The 17,759-nt window shown below is 60.2% G+C and overlaps 2 protein-coding genes across 2 annotated transcripts in view; one reads left to right on the top strand and one right to left on the bottom strand.

The window, feature by feature from the left end:
• S100A3 (S100 calcium binding protein A3) overlaps nucleotides 1-17,759 on the bottom strand; it is a 166,256-nt gene that overhangs the window by 107,100 nt on the left and 41,397 nt on the right. The gene's annotated exons all lie outside the window — the stretch shown is intronic.
• On the top strand, nucleotides 2,893-15,641 carry NPR1 (natriuretic peptide receptor 1). Its single transcript, XM_002715497.5, has 22 exons — nucleotides 2,893-3,940; nucleotides 4,490-4,689; nucleotides 4,980-5,093; nucleotides 5,424-5,559; nucleotides 5,834-5,925; nucleotides 6,952-7,087; nucleotides 7,314-7,398; nucleotides 8,177-8,297; nucleotides 9,587-9,661; nucleotides 9,815-9,892; nucleotides 10,129-10,233; nucleotides 10,478-10,549; nucleotides 10,644-10,800; nucleotides 11,006-11,161; nucleotides 11,387-11,555; nucleotides 12,205-12,351; nucleotides 12,458-12,581; nucleotides 12,738-12,806; nucleotides 13,039-13,213; nucleotides 13,366-13,464; nucleotides 14,532-14,623; nucleotides 14,740-15,641. The coding sequence occupies exons 1-22, from the start codon at nucleotides 3,235-3,237 to the stop codon at nucleotides 14,800-14,802; spliced, it is 3,171 nt and encodes a 1,056-aa protein (XP_002715543.1). The 5' UTR covers nucleotides 2,893-3,234; the 3' UTR covers nucleotides 14,803-15,641.

Here is a 17,759-nt window from a genome sequence, read left to right as displayed (position 1 = left end):
TCCTGGATTCTACCTAAGGAAGTTAGACTCGGCCGGCGCCACGGCTCACTAGGCTAATCCTCTGCCTTGCGGCGCTGGCACACCGGGTTCTAGTCCCGGTCGGGGCATCGGATTCTGTCCCGGTTGCCCCTCTTCCAGGCCAGCTCTCTGCTGTGGCCCGGGAAGGCAGTGGAGGATGGCCCAAGTGCTTGGGCCCTGCACCCACATGGGAGACCAGGATAAGTACCTGGCTCCTGCCATCGGATCAGCGTGGTGCGCCGGCCGTGGCGGCCATTGGAGGGTGAACCAACCAACGGCAAAGGAAGACCTTTCTCTCTGTCTCTCTCTCTCACTGTCCACTCTGCCTGTCCAAAAAAAAAAAGTTAGACTTTCTCCTGGTATCCTCTGTGTATCTTACTCTCTCTCTCTCATGCTGATGGCCATATAGCCATACTTCATTCTAGGTACATTCTTCTGTGCTTTCTTCCAATTCATGCTCACTCCTCAGTCAAGACTAATCTGCTGTTACACCTATCAGTTGCTTTTTTTTTTTTTTTTTTTTTTTAGATTTAATTATGTATTTGAAAGTCAGTTACATGGCCGGCGTCACGGCTCAATAGGCTAATCCTCTGCCTAGCAGAACCGACACACCGGGTTCTAGTCCCGGTCGGGGTGCCGGATTCTGCCCCGGTTGCCCCTCTTCCAGGCCAGCTCTCTGCTGTGGCCCAGGAGTGCGGTGGAGGATGACCCAAGTGCTTGGGCCCTGCTCGCCATGGGAGACCAGGAGAAGCACCTGGCTCCTTCTTCCGATCAGCACGGTGCGCCGGCCGCAGCGGGCCAGCCGTGGCGGCCATTGGAGGGTGAACCAACAGCAAAAGGAAGACCTTTCTCTCTGTCTCTCTCTCTCACTATCCACTCTGCCTGTCAAAAAAAAGAAAGAAAGAAAAAAGAAAGTCAGTTACAGAGAAAGAGAGAGAGGTCTTCCATCAGCTGGTTTACTCCCCCAGATGGTCGCATTGGCTAGGAGATCCAGAGCTTCAACCAGGCCTCCCATGTGGGTGGCAGGGGCCCAAACACTGCTTCTACTGCTTTTCCCAGGCCAATAGCAGGGAGCTGGATCTGAAGTGGAGCAGTCGGGACTTGAACTGCTGTCCCTATGGGATGCCAGTGTCACACGCGATGGCTTTACTTGCTGCACCCCAACACCTGCCCCTCTGTAGCTCTGTCAAATAAATAAATAAATCTTTTACACACAAACCAAACAAACTGTCATCTCCCAAAACCTCCTTCTTGGGGCCAGCGCTGTAGCATAGCGGGTAAAGCCACCACCTGCCATGCCGGCATCCCATATAGACGCAGGTTCAAGTCCTGGCTGCTCCACTTCCGATCCAGCTCTCTGCTATGGCCTGAGAAAGCAGTGGAAGATGGCCCAAGTCCTTAGGTCTCTGCAGCATGGGAGACCCGGAAGAAGCTCCTGGTTCCTGGCTTCAGATCAGCCATCTGGGGAGTGAACCAGCGGATGGGAGATCTCTCTCTCTCTCTCTCTCTCTGCCTCTCCTTATCTCTCTGTGTATCTCTTTCAAATAAATAAATAAATCTTAAAAAAAATCCTCCTTCTTCAATTTTGGGTCAGTGTTACCCAGAGCTCAGTTATTTGTACACAGTCTTCCTTTCCCAGTATCTGATGCCTCCTCCCCTTTCCCAAAGCCATGATCTGTCCAGGATCTGTCCCCCACTGCCCTCTTCGGTGTCTGTCCTCCGTCACTCTACATGCCTTACCTTACCTCCTAGAGCAGGGTTGAGAACACACGACTCCCACTACAGCCCTCAGGTAAGGCACCTGAGGGAAGCGCGGGCGGTGGGAACCGTGATGGGAGGGAGCGGATGGACGTTTGTTCCCGGTGCCTGGTCATGCCGCCTGCTTGCACACTGCCAACGCTTTCAACATTTTCAGAAAAGTCAGAAATGCATCTGCTGGTTTTTAATCGCGGGCAATCAGATAAAAAACAGAGACGCGGGCGCTTGGCCCGGAAGTCGCCCCGCTGGAGCTCCTCAAAGGCGCGGACCGCATGTCCTCGTCGCTCTGCCCTCCGCACCGGGGCTGGACGCACGGGAGGTCCTCGGGCAACACCGGGTGGGACGCGAGTTGGCCGATCTGGGCGCGAGTACGTCCGTGACTCCAGCCGGCCGCCAGGGGGCAGGCTGACTCCGCAGAGAGCCGCGCCGCGCCCAGGGGTCGGGGTCCCCCAGACCCTCGCGGGCTGCGGGCACCTAACGCCAGCCCCCCAATCCTTTTTAACAATCCTCATCCCGTGAAAACAAACACACCCCAGAAGTCACTCCTGGCCGCGGCCATCCACCGGCTCGGCCCGCTTCCTACAGTCCCTAGGGAACTGCAGTTAACTGTGCCCTCCCGCCCGGTCCTTCCCGGCTAATCCGCACCTCGAGGAGAACCACAGACCGACGGGGCGGCGAGCACGCGGCTCGTACTCTGCTCCTAACGCCTCGTCCAGACACCCGTCACCTTCCCGCCACACCCCCCCTCCCCCAGCAGAGATCCCAACCCCTTCCCCCACAGGGAACCAGGTAGGAGGGCAGGGACAAGGTGGCTCGCCAGCCGCCCCGGGCTGCTTCCACGCCTATTCCGCTCCGTTCTCGCGGCCGGCCCGGCGGGGGTGCCCTCGGTGGTGCAGCTGCGCCCGGGAGCGAGACGCGGCGCAGCCGGCACGCGGGCAGCGCGCGGGCTGGGAGTGGGGAGGAAGGAGTTAAAGATCAGGCTTGGCTCTCTGGTCACGGAGCCTGGGAGGGGAAGCGGCGGGAGGGAGGGTTCGCAGCTTGGCTTGGGTCCTCGCCGGTCCCCCCCGGGTGGCCGGAGACGTGGGCCGGCCGGACGCCCCTCTGGCGCACTCCCTCGGGCGGGCGCTCACGCACGCCCACGAGCGCTCCCCTTCCTCCCGCGCACGCCTCTTTCGCTCTCTCGCTCTCTCGCTCTCCCGCTCGCTCTTGGGTCCTGTTGGCCCAGCCGGCTTGCTCCTGGCGCCCACCTGCTCCGCGGCCCCCTCCATGTTCCCCTCCGCCGCGCGCTCAGTCCCCGGGACAGTTCGGCCGTGACCGTCGCATCTGCAGGGGGCAGCGTGCCCCGGTCCAGTTCCTTCCCTCACGGGCGCGCCTGATGCCCGGAACGCGCCGCTGACCCGGAGAGAACCGAAGAGGCCATGGTGGGAGCGCTCGCCCGCGGCGGTGCCCGCTGAGGCCATGCCCGGTCCGCAGCACTCCACCGGCGCTCGCCAGTGCCTGCTCCTGTTCCTGCTGCTGCTGCTCCGGGGCAGCCACGCGCGAAACCTGACCGTGGCCGTGGTGCTGCCGCTGGCCAACACCTCGTACCCGTGGTCTTGGGCGCGCGTGGGGCCGGCCGTGGAGCTGGCCCTGGCCCGCGTGCAGGCGCGGCGGGACGCGCTGCCCGGCTGGACGGTGCGCACGGTGTTGGGCAGCAGTGAGAACGCACTGGGCGCCTGCTCCGACACCGCCGCGCCGCTGGCCGCTGTGGACCTCAAGTGGGAGCACAAGCCCGCCGTGTTCCTCGGCCCGGGCTGCGTGTACGCCGCCGCCCCGGTAGGGCGCTTCACCGCGCACTGGCGGGTGCCGCTGCTGACGGCCGGCGCCCCGGCGCTGGGCTTCGGCTCCAAGGACGAGTACGCGCTGACCACCCGCTCCGGGCCAAGCCACGCCAAACTGGGCGACTTCGTGGCGGCGCTGCACCGACGGCTGGGCTGGGAGAGCCGGGCGCTCGTACTCTACGCCTATCGCCCGGGCGATGACCAGCCCTGCTTCTTTGTGGTGGAGGGGCTGTACGTGCGGGTCCGCGACCGCCTCAACATCACAGTAGACCACATGGAGTTCGCCGAGGGCGACCGCGACCACTACACGCTGCTGCTGCGGACAGTGCGGAGCAAAGGCCGAGGTGAGAGCCGCCCTCCTTCTGCCGCGCTGCCCGGCCCAGGGTCTGCTCTTCGACCTCTCCCCACCCCCCTTACTGCTCCTGGCTGCGTTGCTTTCCCCTGTCTGGGTCTCCCTGGTCTCTTTCCACCCCTGAACCCCCATTGGGGTTCCTGCCCTCTGGCTCCCCCAGCTCCCTGCAGGGGTTAAGGGGGGCCAGACAATGCCCAGACCACCTAGGAGCGCTTCGGGTGTCGGGTGACTCCTTCTCCCCCATTGTCTCTCCTCCCCACAGCCTTCTCCCCTCCTCCACCTTCTCCCAAGCACCAGGGCTCTCCTGGCCTCTCTCCCTCCCCCAGCCCTAGGCCCTGCCTGCCCCACCTCTCTCGGGTCAACCCCTCTCCCTATCTTTGCTCCTTCCTCCTCCTCCCTCCCCTCCCTCGGTTCTCCCCTGTGCACTGCTGAGCTCGGTCATGCCCACGTCTGACCCCGGCCCTTGCTCTCCCTTGGGCCTCTCTGCCCGGGACCCAGGCTTCTCTCTCTCTCTCTCTCTCTCTGACTCCCTGCCTTCCAGTCATCTACATCTGCAGCTCGCCAGACGCCTTCCGAACTCTGATGCTGCTGGCCCTGGACGCCGGCCTGAGCGGGGAAGACTATGTTTTCTTCCACCTGGATATCTTTGGGCAGAGCCTGCAAGGTGCCGGGGCCCCTGCTGCCCGCAGGCCCTGGGAGAGAGGGGATGGGCGGGACGTCAGTGCCCAGCAGGCCTTTCAGGTGAGTGTCCGGTCTAACTGAGGGCAGAGGGCTGGGCAAGTGGAGCAGAAAGCTCCCAGGCCAGCACAAAGCGATAGGAGCCAGGCTCGAGGTGGGAGGGCGTTCGAGTCCTCTAGACCAGCCAGGACATGGAGAGGCCATCTGGCCAGATGCCGTGCCCAGGGGCAGGCACCCATAGAGCCCAGGTTGACCGTGAGCTAAGCAGAACGCAGCAGCTTAGGGCCTCAGAGTACTGGGGGGGACCTGGAGTCAGCTCTAAACTCTCCTTTCTCCTCTGACCCCTTCCTCAGGCTGCCAAGATCATTACGTATAAAGAGCCAGATAATCCTGAGTATTTGGAATTCCTGACGCAGCTGAAACACTTGGCCCTGGAGCAGTTCAACTTCACCGTGGAGGATGGCCTGGTAGGAGGGGGTCGGGGACCATCAGCCCCCACTCCATGGCCCTCTGTCAGTCCCAGTCCCGTTCCCTCGGCATTCTGCATCCCCGAGTCCCCCTCCTCCCTTCCCGTTGCCCCTGTGTCGCTCTTGGTGATGGAAGGGCTGGGTGGCAAGTTCAGCCTAGCTGCCTGGCAGGATTCAGAGAGCAGTGGCATCTTTTTAAGTAAGTAAATCTCTGTGATGTGGGGGTGTCATTTCCTCCCAAGCCCTTCCAAGCCCTCACTGTCTCCCCCTCAGCACCTGCTTTGTGCCCTGCATACGTCGCACCCAGCCGAACCCTGCTTGTCTCTGCAGGTGAACATCATTCCAGCGTCCTTCCACGATGGGCTCCTTCTCTACCTCCAGGCAGTGGCTGAGACTCTGGCACAGGGGGGAACTGTCACCGATGGGGAGGACATCACGCAGCGGATGTGGAACCGAAGCTTCCAAGGTCAGGGCCCGGAGGAGGCTGGAATGGACTGCCCAGGGGGCTAAGTCCCGGGTGCCCCAGCTGGAGGCCAGCAGCACAGGTGCTCCCCACTCTCTTCCCCCTTCTGGAAGGGACCTCCACAGCTTCCTTCAGCCTCTCCTTCCCCTAGACAGTCCTGCCAAGTGCCCCAGTGCGGCCGTTCCTTGTCCCAGAAGATGGGGGTTGGAGAGACGAAGTAGGGCACCCCAGAACTTCCATCCCCTCGGAGCACAGCCGTCAGCCCCTGTGCCCACAGGTGTGATGGGATACCTGAAAATGGACAGCAATGGAGATCGGGACACTGATTTCTCCCTTTGGGACATGGACCCTGAGACTGGGGCCTTCCAGGTAAGTGTGTGTGCCCAGCAGACGGGGCGAAGGTGGAGTGTCATCGCCCCTGCCCCATCTCCAGCCCTGCCAGGGTATTGGTTTTGTTTCATTTTTTAAAGATTTGTTTATGTATTTGAAAGAGTTACAGAGGGAGAGAGGGAGAGACGGAGGGAGGGAGAGAGAGAGAGAGAGAGAGAGAGAATGAGAATCTTCCATCCCTGGTTCACTCCCCAAATGGCCACATTGGCTGCAGCTGCACCAGGTTGAAGCGCTGAGCCAGGAACTCCATCCAGGTCTCCCACGTGGGTTGTGGGTGTCCAAGTACATGGGCTATTTTCAGCTGCTTTCCCAGGCCATTAGCAGGGAGGGAGCTGGATAGGAAACAGAGCAGCTGGGACTTGAACCCAGTGCCCATATGGGATATAGGTGTCGCAGGTGACGGCTCAACATGTTGCACCACAATGCTGGCCCCCGTGGGTGTTTATCCGGTTACCCTCCATACCTGGACACTCAGAAGCCCTGGATAAAAGGACCCAGCTCCAGGCTGAGAGGATTTCCGGGCATCGCCCTGAGTGAAGCTCGTGTCTGAAGAGGGAGCACAGCACGGCCCTGTGGTAGGCAGGACCCACTCCCTCGAGGGGCCACGAGGAATGCACATTACCCAGCTCTAGGCGTGCCATGAACAAGAAGGGATCGAGGCACCAAGGAGCAGATCATCCAGGGAAGGCTTCCTGGAGGAGGGACCTTTTTCCTGTTTTCTGTGTGCTGCAACCAAGATCATAAACTCCTAGTGTAGGGCTGGGGTTCTGTATGGCATTTCCTTTATCAACCCCTGGAGGAGTTTTCAGATCCTTATACATTAATGCCCTGGGCATGGGTAGGAGGTCTCCTTGTATCCAGTCACAGTGGGGGCTGGGTAAATGTTGACCACCCAGCTACAGGCCCTGGAAACAGAGAAGGGGTAGGCAGGAGGCAAGACTGTTACACTAGACAGGGGCCCTGAGCCCAGGCCGCTGCCCACCCACCACTCCTGCTGCCCTGTAGGTTGCTCTGAACTACAACGGAACTTCCCAAGAGCTGCTGGCCGTGTCAGGGCGCAAACTGTACTGGCCCCTGGGGTACCCTCCTCCCGACATCCCCAAATGCGGCTTTGACAACGAGGACCCAGCCTGCAACCAAGGTGACTGGCCCTTCCTTGTCTTCCGGCCTCTGATCCGGAGCCAATCCAGAGGCACTGCACCCTTTCCCCAAAGGAAGTCCCAGCAGGGCTCCTCTCCCACACTGCTTCCCAGGGAAAGACTGCTCCTGCCTTTCTCTTCCCTTCATCCTCACTGTCTGTTAGAAGCTTCTGCCTCCTGCAGTCTAACCCACACCTCTCCTGCTGCAACGCGGCCTCTCTCCTGCAGACCACTTTTCCACCCTGGAGGTGCTGGCTGTGGTGGGCAGTATCTCCCTGCTCAGCATTCTCATCGTCTCCTTTTTCATATACAGGTGAGCTGTGGCCGGGGCGGAGGTGGGGTGAATGGTGTGTGTGTGTGTGTATGTGAGAGAGAGAGAGACTTGGAGAACCAATCACAGAGGAGGTAGCAGGGACCCAGAGGGAAAGCCTGGTAAGATGGGGAGAAGAGACTCAGCAGCCTCAGGATGCAGAGGAAAGAAAAGGAGGAGAAAGGGGACAGGGTTAGGAGAGGCCAGGGTGGGCTGGGGGCTGGGAGGCCAAGAAGGAGCAGAGAAGTAGGGAAATGGCATCACAGGACCTTGGGCTCAGGCCTGGGCACTGGGTTCCCTTGCTGCTCCCACCGCCGGCCAGGTGGGAGGTGGCCCGTGGTAGTCGATGAGGGATGACGAGGCTAGCTGTGTCCCAGGTGCTGAACGCAGAGCACAGCAGAGTTGGATGAGCCCCCGCTCCTGCCTTCCAGTGGAGGCTAAGGTGGAGAGACAAGGGAGGCTACCGAACGGGAAAGCCAGGAGGGCGGGCGGATCAGTGTCTGTGGAGTGTGCGCCTGGAGCGTGCGCCCGGCGCCTGGCACCCCCACCCACCAGGTTTCGTTCACTCTTACAGTAGTTAAGGCCCTCAGTTTCCAAGCCAGGACACTGAGCTAAGTACCTCAAGACCCCCCATCGAGGCAGGTTTCACCCAGGTCTCCTGATGCCCCAGCCCAGGGGGTAGGATTCCTCCATCCATTGCTCAGGGTCCCCTGGCACTGAGGAGGGGCTGCTGAGCGCCCCCACCCGGGCTCGGGGCTCACACGCAGGCTTCATGCCCCAGGAAAATGCAGCTGGAGAAGGAGCTGGCCTCCGAGCTGTGGCGGGTGCGCTGGGAGGACCTGCAGCCGAGCAGCCTGGAGCGGCACCTCCGGAGCACAGGCAGCAGACTGACCCTGAGCGGGGTGAGCTCACTGGTGTTTGGGGGTGTTGGGAAGGTGATGGAGGAAAGCTGGGTACCAGGAGCCGTGCCTGAGGGGGCGGTAGAGAGCAGGTTCCAGTCCAGCTGCACCGTGACCTGCTGTGAGACCCTGAGTGAGTCGTACTCCTGCTGAGACACTTAGGAGATGATGGGAGCTGCAGAGTCTCCCCTGGAGGGGCTCTTTCGAAGGTCAGAGGATATCAGGACATCGCATTGCACCCCATGATACATATGCTTTATGTGTCAAGTTGAAAATAAAATAAGACTTTTTATAAATATTTATTTATTTACTTGAAGGGGAGAATGACACAGAGAAAAAATAAAGAATGACATAGAGAAAGATGGAACTTGATCCACTGGTTCTTTCCCTAAATGGCCTCAACAGCTGGAGCTGGTCCAGGCTGAAGCCAGGAGCCTGGAGCTTCATTTGGGTCTCCCTGAGCACAAGCCCAGGCACTTGGGCCATCTTCCTCTGCTTTCCCAGGCACATTAGAGGGAGCTGGATCAGAAGCAGAGCAGCCGGGACTTGAGCCAGTGCACTGATACGGGATGCTAGCATTACAGGCCATGGCTTATCTTGCTATGCCACAGTGCCAGCCCTAAAAAACTTTTCTTTGGAAAGACTTACTTGTTTAGTTTAAAGGCAGAGCAACAGAGAGAGAGGGAGAGATCTTCCATCCACTGATTCACTTCCCAAATGGTTGCAACAGCCATGGCTGGGCTGGACCAAAGCCAGGAGCCAGGAAACCCATCCTGGTGTCCCACAAGGGTGGCAGGGGCCCAGGTGCTCAGACCGTTGCCCACTGCCTTCCCAGGTGCGTTAACAGAAAGCTGGATCCGAAGGAGAGCAGCCAGGACGCAAACTCTCGCTCCTGTGTGGGATGCCAGCCGTGTTGCAAGCAGTGGCTTAACTCACTGCAGCATCACACTGGCTCAAAAATAAAACTTTTTAAAAAATATTTATTTGTTTGAAAGGCAGAGTTACAGAGAGGCAGAGACATAGACAGACAGAAAGACAGACAGTGGTCTTCCATCTGCTGGTTCACTCCCCAGATGACTGCAATGGCCGCAACTGTGCCAATCCGAAGCCAGGAGCCAGGAGCTTCTTCTGGGTCTCCCACATGGGTGCAGGGGCCCATGGGCTTGGGCCATCTTCTGCTGCTTTCCCAGGCCACAGCAGAGAGGGTCCAGCGAGGATTATGGGGGGAGCTGAAGTCCAGAGCTCAGGCCGGGCGCCGGGCTGACCTCCCCTTCTGCTCTCCATCTCCTCAGAGAGGCTCCAACTACGGATCCTTGCTAACCACAGAGGGCCAGTTCCAAATCTTTGCCAAGACAGCCTATTATAAGGTGGGCCCAGGGAAGCACCTGGTCCTCAGGCCTGGGGCAGGGGCGTGCTCTGGCGGAGGGCTGCGGGAGGGTCCTGGGTGCAGGGTGGGCAACTGGTGTTCCAGGGGCACTGGACCAGGCTCTGCACAGTGACCGTCTCCGTTCCTGGCCCAGGGCAACCTCGTGGCCGTGAAACGTGTGAACCGGAAACGCATTGAGCTGACACGCAAAGTCCTGTTTGAACTGAAGCATGTAATGTGGGGGAGTGAGGCTGTGGCCTGGGGACCGCCCCCCGGTTGGGGGGGCACAGAGGTTGAAAGTGTGGAGCTCAGGGGGATCCTGGGGCGGGGGAGAAGGGCCGTATGTGAGACCCCTGCAGGGTGGACGCTTCAGAAGGGCGTGGGCAGCGGATTCTGGGAGAGGGCTCTGCAGAAAATGAACAGAGTGAGGGTCCCTGTCAGGCCCCTGATGCTGCCCCCACCCGGCAGATGCGGGATGTGCAGAACGAACACCTGACCAGGTTTGTGGGTGCCTGCACCGATCCCCCCAACATCTGTATCCTCACAGAGTACTGTCCTCGTGGGAGCCTGCAGGTGAGAGGGATGTCGGGTGTCAAGAAACCTGGGTCCTAAGCCCTGGCTCTGGGCCTGAGGGGCAAGCCCCTCCCTCCTTCTGACCCCCACCAGCCCCAGTTGTAAAACAGGAGTAGGGGAGGGCGCTGGCACTGGCGTAATTCCAAAGCGTCCTAGCGTACCAGCTTTCACCATAGGCCCCCTGCACCCTCCTCCTGCTCCCAGGGGGCTTGCAGGGCACAGTCTGACTCCCGCTGCCCAGCAGGACATCCTCGAGAACGAGAGCATCACCCTGGACTGGATGTTCCGCTACTCGCTCACCAATGACATTGTCAAGGTAGGCCCGAGGGCCCCCCGGGGGAGGCGGGCAGGTGGCTGCTCCTCTGCCACTGTGTCGGCCCCACCCGTGCCCACACCTCTGCCCCTCCCAGGGGATGCTGTTCCTTCACAACGGGGCCATCTGCTCCCATGGGAACCTCAAGTCATCCAACTGTGTGGTAGACGGGCGCTTTGTGCTCAAGATCACCGACTACGGGCTGGAGAGCTTCAGGGACCCAGAGCCGGAGCAAGGACACACCATCTACGCCAGTGAGCCCCGACTCTCGACTCCTGCACAGCCCAGCAGGGCGGCGGGGCTTGGGCGTGCCACACCCGACTGCAGGCTTCCTTTGTTCCCTAGGGAAAGGAGGAGGCCTCTTCCAGCTCTCCATGCCATGGCTCCAGATCAGCCCCAGCCACGTGCTTCTTGTTTCTCCCCTTTGCCCCTCTGTGACTCCTGACCTCTGACCCACAGAAAAGCTGTGGACAGCGCCCGAGCTGCTGCGAATGGCGTCACCCCCCGCCCGCGGCTCCCAGGCCGGTGACATCTACAGCTTCGGGATCATCCTTCAAGAGATTGCCCTGCGGAGTGGGGTCTTCCACGTGGAGGGTCTGGACCTCAGCCCCAAAGGTGAGAGGACCATGCTTTCCACTGTTCCCTCCGTGGTCTCGACTAACCCCAGCCTCAGGGAGACGGACCCCTGGAAGCGGCCCCAGACCTTCCTTCCACTGCCTCCAGTGCCCAGTCCCCTGCCCAGCTCCTCCACCTTTGCCCTGACCCAGCTGGCTGCCCCCAGTCTGTCACTGGACCCTTGGCGGACCCCACCCCTCAGCCGCCCCCTCCCCCACGATACAGAGATCATCGAGCGTGTGACCCGGGGTGAGCAGCCCCCATTCCGGCCCTCCCTGGCCCTGCAGAGCCACATGGAGGAGCTGGGGCAGCTCATGCAGCGGTGCTGGGCCGAGGACCCCCAGGAGCGGCCACCCTTCCAGCAGATCCGCCTGACACTACGCAAGTTTAACAGGTCGCCACTGGTAGCCGCCGTGCATCCCACACTTCCACTTCCCCTCCACCCCCTGCCACCGGGCAGAAAGAGCCCACTCACAGCTCCCCCCTGCATAGCCCGCTGCAGCCCACCACAGCCTGGCAACCCTCTCACACCTACTGCATGGCCAGCTGTCCCCACAGCGCCCTGCCACTCAAACCCCACTCCTCCACCCACCTGACACACTGGCCACCAGACTTTGCAGTGGCGTGCAGAGGAAACGGGCCACATCTCCTGGGCCTCCGAAGCAGCTCCCAGCCCAGCCTCATGCACTCCCCTTCCCATGGTGCCCACTGGGGCTCAGTTCCAGACACACCCCTCCGCTGCCTGCGTGCCCCTCCCTCCATCCCTCTCCACTGCCTCTATCTCTTACTAATGCACTTAAGTCCAACAAAGACCAACTACTGATGTGTCCTGAGGCTTCACGTGTGACCCTGGGGCCTCAGACATGAACAGAACTTTCTTCCTACCCTTTCCCCTGCTCTCCGCATCCTGCTGTGTTCCAGACCCTGGCCCTCCCCAGGGACCCCTGCCGCCAACCGCTGCTGCAGCTGTGTGGGCTGACATTAAACCTGGGTGGGGGAGCTCTGGGGGGTGCAGCTCCTCTCTCACCGCCCCCGCCCCCCAGGGAGAACAGCAGCAACATCCTGGACAACCTGCTCTCGCGCATGGAACAGTACGCCAACAACCTGGAGGAGCTGGTGGAGGAGCGCACCCAGGCCTACCTGGAGGAGAAGCGCAAGGCCGAGGCGCTGCTCTACCAGATTCTGCCGCAGTGAGTCCCTGTGTCTGACACCCCCCCCCCCACGTGCGCACGTGCACGCACCCCGTCCCGGGGCCCCACCTCGCTCCCTGACCCCGCACCTGCCCTCACACCGCAGCTCCGTGGCTGAGCAGTTGAAGCGCGGGGAGACAGTCCAGGCTGAGGCCTTTGACAGCGTCACCATCTACTTCAGTGACATTGTGGGGTTCACAGCCCTGTCGGCGGAGAGCACGCCCATGCAGGTAAGACATAGCTCAGCCACAGGCGTCAAACCAGGCCGGTGGGCTTGGCTTCGCATCTCCATGCCCCTCCTCACCTGCTTTTCCCTCCAGACCTCCAGGGTGGGTGGGTGAGTGGGGGGGTCCCCTCACTCCCGACCGGCGTCTCTTCCCTTCCAGGTGGTGACCCTGCTCAATGACCTGTACACTTGCTTTGATGCTGTCATTGACAACTTCGATGTGTACAAGGTGAGGGTGTGAGTGAGGAGGGGGAGGGACAGACAGACAAGGTCAGAGAAGGTGCAAGGAAGGCAGAATAACGTGGGGTCTTAGGAGAAGAGACCCGGGACATGGGCAGACAGCGGCACAGGGAGACCCAGGAAACAGTGCAGGCTGGAGGGTGAGCACGGTGCAGGCAGATGGTGTGTGCGGTGTGGCCGTAGGCACAGGGAAGAGAGCGCTGGCTCTGCTGCCCGCACAGGTGGAGACCATCGGAGATGCCTACATGGTGGTGTCAGGGCTCCCAGTGCGGAATGGGCGGCTCCACGCCCGCGAGGTGGCCCGCATGGCGCTGGCGCTGCTGGACGCCGTGCGCTCCTTCCGCATCCGCCACCGGCCTCAGGAGCAGCTGCGCTTGCGCATCGGCATCCACACAGGTGAGGCCCCTGGCGTTAGGGGCAGGATTGCAAGGGCTGGAGCTGTGCAGATCCGGGACCTCATATCCCACCCCCTGCCTCTCCTGGAGCATCCACCCATCTCCTTTAACACGCTCATCGACAGGCCCCACTTCCTCCCTTGCTCCTCCCAGGACCTGTGTGTGCCGGCGTGGTAGGGCTGAAGATGCCCCGCTACTGTCTCTTTGGGGATACGGTCAACACGGCCTCAAGAATGGAGTCTAACGGGGAAGGTACAGTGCCCTCCCAGAGAGAGCGGGGGAGGGCAGGCGGCCAGGGGAAAGCCAGCGAGCAGCAGCCCCTGCCTGTTCTGCTCCAGCCTCGTCTCCTTCCAAGTTCCCGTCTCACAGCGAGGATGGATACTCGCAGGCTCACCGCGGGGTTGTGTCATAAGTGGGATATGGGGCAAGTCAAAGGGTCTTTAATAACACCTGAGTGAGCATCACAGCCGGCCCCGCCTCCAGCGTGCTCAGACCACTTAGGTCAGCTTACTTCCGGGCAAAATCACCTCATGCTAAGCCTCTTTTACAATAAGGGGCTGTATACCGCCTTTGCACACACAGATGGGTGTCTCGCAGACAGGGTGGGGTGTGAAAATACAAAACACAGAGCCCAAACAATGCTGGCAACACAGGACACCAGACGGTTTCAGTTGCTTTTGGCGGTTTTTGTTTTTACTTTATCTTTTATTTATTTGAGAGGTGCAGAGAGAGCACTCCCATCCACTGGTTCCCTCCACACCAATGCCTACGTGGCTGGGGCTGGGCCAGGGATGGAGCCAGGAGCCAGGAACTCAGTCCAGGAATCCTGTGTGGGTAGCAGGGACCCAACTACTTGAGCCATCACCTGCTGCCTTCCAAGGTGTGCATTAGGAGGAAGCCGGAGTCAGGAGCCTGGAACTCCATCCAGGTCTCCCACCTGGGTGGCAGGGGCCCAAGCACTTGAACCATCTTCTTCTGCTTTCCTAGGTGCATTAGCAGGGAGCTGGATGGTAAAGGGAGCAGCCTGAACTTGAATTCATTCTCAAGAGATGTCAGCATTGCAGGCAGTGGACTAACCCAGTTCGCTACAATGCTGGCCCTACGTATACCTAATTTTAATTTAATTGAAGGAGGCAAACGATGCACCTGTAGAGTTGTGAAGGAGACGCTGTTGTGGGCACACACACGACATGGAGGAGCTGTACTTCTTTGAGTTTAGAAGGCTTCCTGGGCCAAGGGAGGGAGGGAGAACATCTGTTGACCCCACAGCCCCTGCTCCCGTCTCCACACCCCTCACCTTCCCGCTCCGTGCTCCCTAGCCCTGAAGATCCACTTGTCTTCCGAGACCAAGGCTGTCCTCGAGGAGTTTGAGGGTTTCGAGCTGGAGCTTCGAGGGGATGTAGAAATGAAGGTAGGGAATGAAGCCCCTGCCCCAGCACCCCTGGAGGCCCCAGAGTGGGTAACATCACTCCCGCCTGGGCCTCGCTTGCCGTCCCCACCCCAGCATCCTCTTATTTCTCCCTCCAGGGCAAAGGCAAGGTTCGGACCTACTGGCTCCTAGGGGAGCGGGGGAGCAGCACCCGAGGCTGACCTCCTGCCCTCCTGCCCTCCTGCCCTCCTGTCCTCCACACCTCCCTGCCCCGTGCCGGGGTGACAGAGGCGCCAAGCCTCAGCCTCACCCCCAGCAGCTCCACCATTGCCCAGGGATCGGAGAAGTGGTCTGAACAGCTCAGGTGTGCTGACCCCGGCGGACACATCAGATACGACCTCAGAGAGGACTCTCAGAGGGGACTGGTGCGGGAGAGCTGGGAGCTCACAGTCGCACTCCTGGCACCCATGTGGACACATGCACTTCCTCCTCACCCTCCTCGGCCCAGGCTGGGCTATGGATTCCTGGCCCTCCTCCCCTCCCCGTGTCACCTCCCCCAGCCTGGGAGGGGAAAGGACCACCCTGGGGGGAGGAAATGAAAAGAGACCCTTCTAGGTGAATCAAGGGGTGGGGAATCCATTTCTGATTTAGCCCACACGAACCCCAAATACCCACTGCTCCCTTCCCTGTCCCCCGCACCCCACAATGGACACTGCAGAACGGGAGAAGGGGGCTGTGGGTCTGTGGGCCCTGCTTCTGCTGTGAGCAGAGACCATGAAGGCCTTGGCTCCCATGAGAGTGTCTTCTTGGAGAGAATTACCAGGTCGTCCGCCCTCCACCTCGAGCTGGGAGTGCAGGCTCTGGAGCTTTGAGGAGACCTTGTAACAGCCTAGGAAGTGCCCAGACGGGCTGGACGGTTTCAGCATAAGGACCCAGTCATCCAGGGCCTCAAAGAGAGGGTTGTGTATGTGAGCTCTAGCTACCAACGTTAGCTGTGTTAAAATTCAATCCTTATTATTTATTAACTCATTAAGATAATAATAAACCCATTACACAGTAATAATCTTGCACTGCTGTATCTGGGACATTCCAAAGAGAAATTGGCCTTTGCAAAGCGTGGGAGTGAGGAACATAATGACCAGTCTGGTGCCACTGTCTTGATTTATGTCAAGGCACCAGCGCTTTTGCCCCCATTGTTTTGTTTCTGCAGTTCTGATGCAAATGTCAACACTTCACAAAGGTAGATCGCTATTATTGAAAGTCCTTTGACCTCATCTGTCCCCTGAAAGCCTTGGGGTCTCCTGGATCTGTGACCACACCTTGGGACCTGCCATCTTACCCACTGGCTGGTATGAGATAGGAATACTACAGCTAGCACAGGAAGAGCCTGGTGAGGGGTGCAGGAGCCTAAGGATTCCTTACTAACAAGGTGGAGCTTCGGGGACTGTCCCCTGCCCTTCCATCCTACATGTCAGTGCAGACGTGAGCGAGAGCAGGTTAAGTGCTGCCTAGCTGGGCCCGGGGCCCTGCTCCAGCTGCTCAGCCACCCATCCCACCCCTTTCCTGGGCAGGCAGGCAGGAATGCGGGGGAGAGGTGGCTGCAGCTTCACCTCCCCCATGGGGAAGGCAAGTGCCAGACATTTCTTCAGGGCTATCCATCAAGTGCAGACAGGCCCCTTGGCTGACCTCCTCAGGCCTCTTCCTGGAGTCCAGGCCAAGTGGGCCTGGAGGTAGGGGTGGGTTCCCGGAGCTGGAGGTGCAGGTGACAAGGCCCTGCTCCCTGACGCCCCAGTGGTGGCTGGCCGGAGAAGAAGGGCTGCATCGTGCTCACTCCTCTTCCGGAAGCTGTATGCTCCCTACCCGCCCTTTTTTGGCCCCAGTCTCAATTGATTTATTGGGAGCAGGCGCCTGCGTGGTCAAGTCTTTCTCCCCAGCACGGGCTGGGAATGAAAACAGCCGCAAGGGCTGAAGGGAAAAATGGTTGCCCTGGTAACCGCAGCACACTCAACTTCCTGGTGGGCCCCGGTGGCCATGTTGGCTTGCACACCTCCCAGAACGGTGGGACCCACGCAGCTGGATGGGGCGGGGAGCTGGCAGGTCCTGAGGGACTTGGGTTTGGGGAGGGGAGGCGGTGTGGTTAGGCAGGGAAGTGGGTGGGGAGTTGGATGACCGAGGAACCCTGGCGAGTGAGCGAGACAATGGTCGGAAACTGCGGGTCAGATCCTTCCGGGGCAGCCTGGCTCCACGGCGGGCACTGGGAGGGGACGGTCGGCCTGTGCGCGTGAGCAGAGGCCCAAGGAGTCGATGGTTTGAAGCTGCTTGGTGGAGAACTTTCACTGGAACGGAGGAGATTTCCTTCCCGAGGAAGGCCCCCCGAAGCCAGGAAGAACTGGGAAAGCCATTATAGAGGGGAGGGGCGGAGGTAGCCCTAACACCTCTCCCCCTAAGCAGGGGCTGCGAGGAACCTCCGCCCGCGGGGGTGGTGCCTCGGAGGGCACAGGGTTTCCCTGGAGGATGATAAGAATAACAGCAGTAATAATTGGCATTCAGTGGTGCCTTGCAGTTGACAGAGGCCTTCACACACATGAGCTCATCGGCCCACGTGACACCCCTGGCAGCTGAGAGGGCAGCTGGGCTGGAGGAGGAGCGGCCCAGCTAAAGTCCAGCTGTGTAGTCCCCAGCCCCTGCCAGCCCCCTGCTGGAGCTGTGGCAATGCTGGTCCAGCCACCCCCCGACTTGGGACTAATGCATCCCATAGCCAACCCTGGTTTTGGTCCCTGCCACTTCCCTTTCTGCTTCCTGCTAGTGCACCTAAGAGGCAACAGATGATGGTGCAAGTACTTGGGATCCTGCCACCCACGTGGGAAACCTAGATAGAGTTCCTGGCTCTTGACTTTGGCCTGGCCCAGTTCTGGCTGTTGCAGGCATCTGGGGAGGCAACCAGCGGATGGGAGATCTCTCCCCTTCTCTATCACCCTGCCTTTCACATAAATCTTAACAAACTAAAGTCCAGCTGGGGGTAGGAGGACCCAGTTGGCGACTGTGCAGAGGGAACCTCAGTCCAACCAGCCCCACAAGGCCAGGGCCTGGAGAAAGGAGAGCTGCCAGCTGCAGGCAAACATCCCTCCCCCACCCCCACCCCTGGTTTTCTCTACGTCAAAGAGCTTGGATAATTTAC

The sequence above is a fragment of the Oryctolagus cuniculus genome, chromosome 7 (genome assembly GCF_964237555.1).
Source record: "Oryctolagus cuniculus chromosome 7, mOryCun1.1, whole genome shotgun sequence".
Taxonomy (NCBI): domain Eukaryota; kingdom Metazoa; phylum Chordata; class Mammalia; order Lagomorpha; family Leporidae; genus Oryctolagus; species Oryctolagus cuniculus.
This window is presented reverse-complemented; position numbering and strand designations above follow the sequence as displayed.

Coding starts and splice junctions, on each gene's coding strand:
- NPR1 (XM_002715497.5), top strand. CDS start 3,235: ATGCCCGGTCCGCAGCACTCCACCGGCGCTCGCCAGTGCCTGCTCCTG. Junction 7,399..8,176: donor GTCTCCTTTTTCATATACAG/GTGAGCTGTGGC, acceptor TTCATGCCCCAG/GAAAATGCAGCTGGAGAAGG. Junction 11,556..12,204: donor ACACTACGCAAGTTTAACAG/GTCGCCACTGGT, acceptor CCCGCCCCCCAG/GGAGAACAGCAGCAACATCC.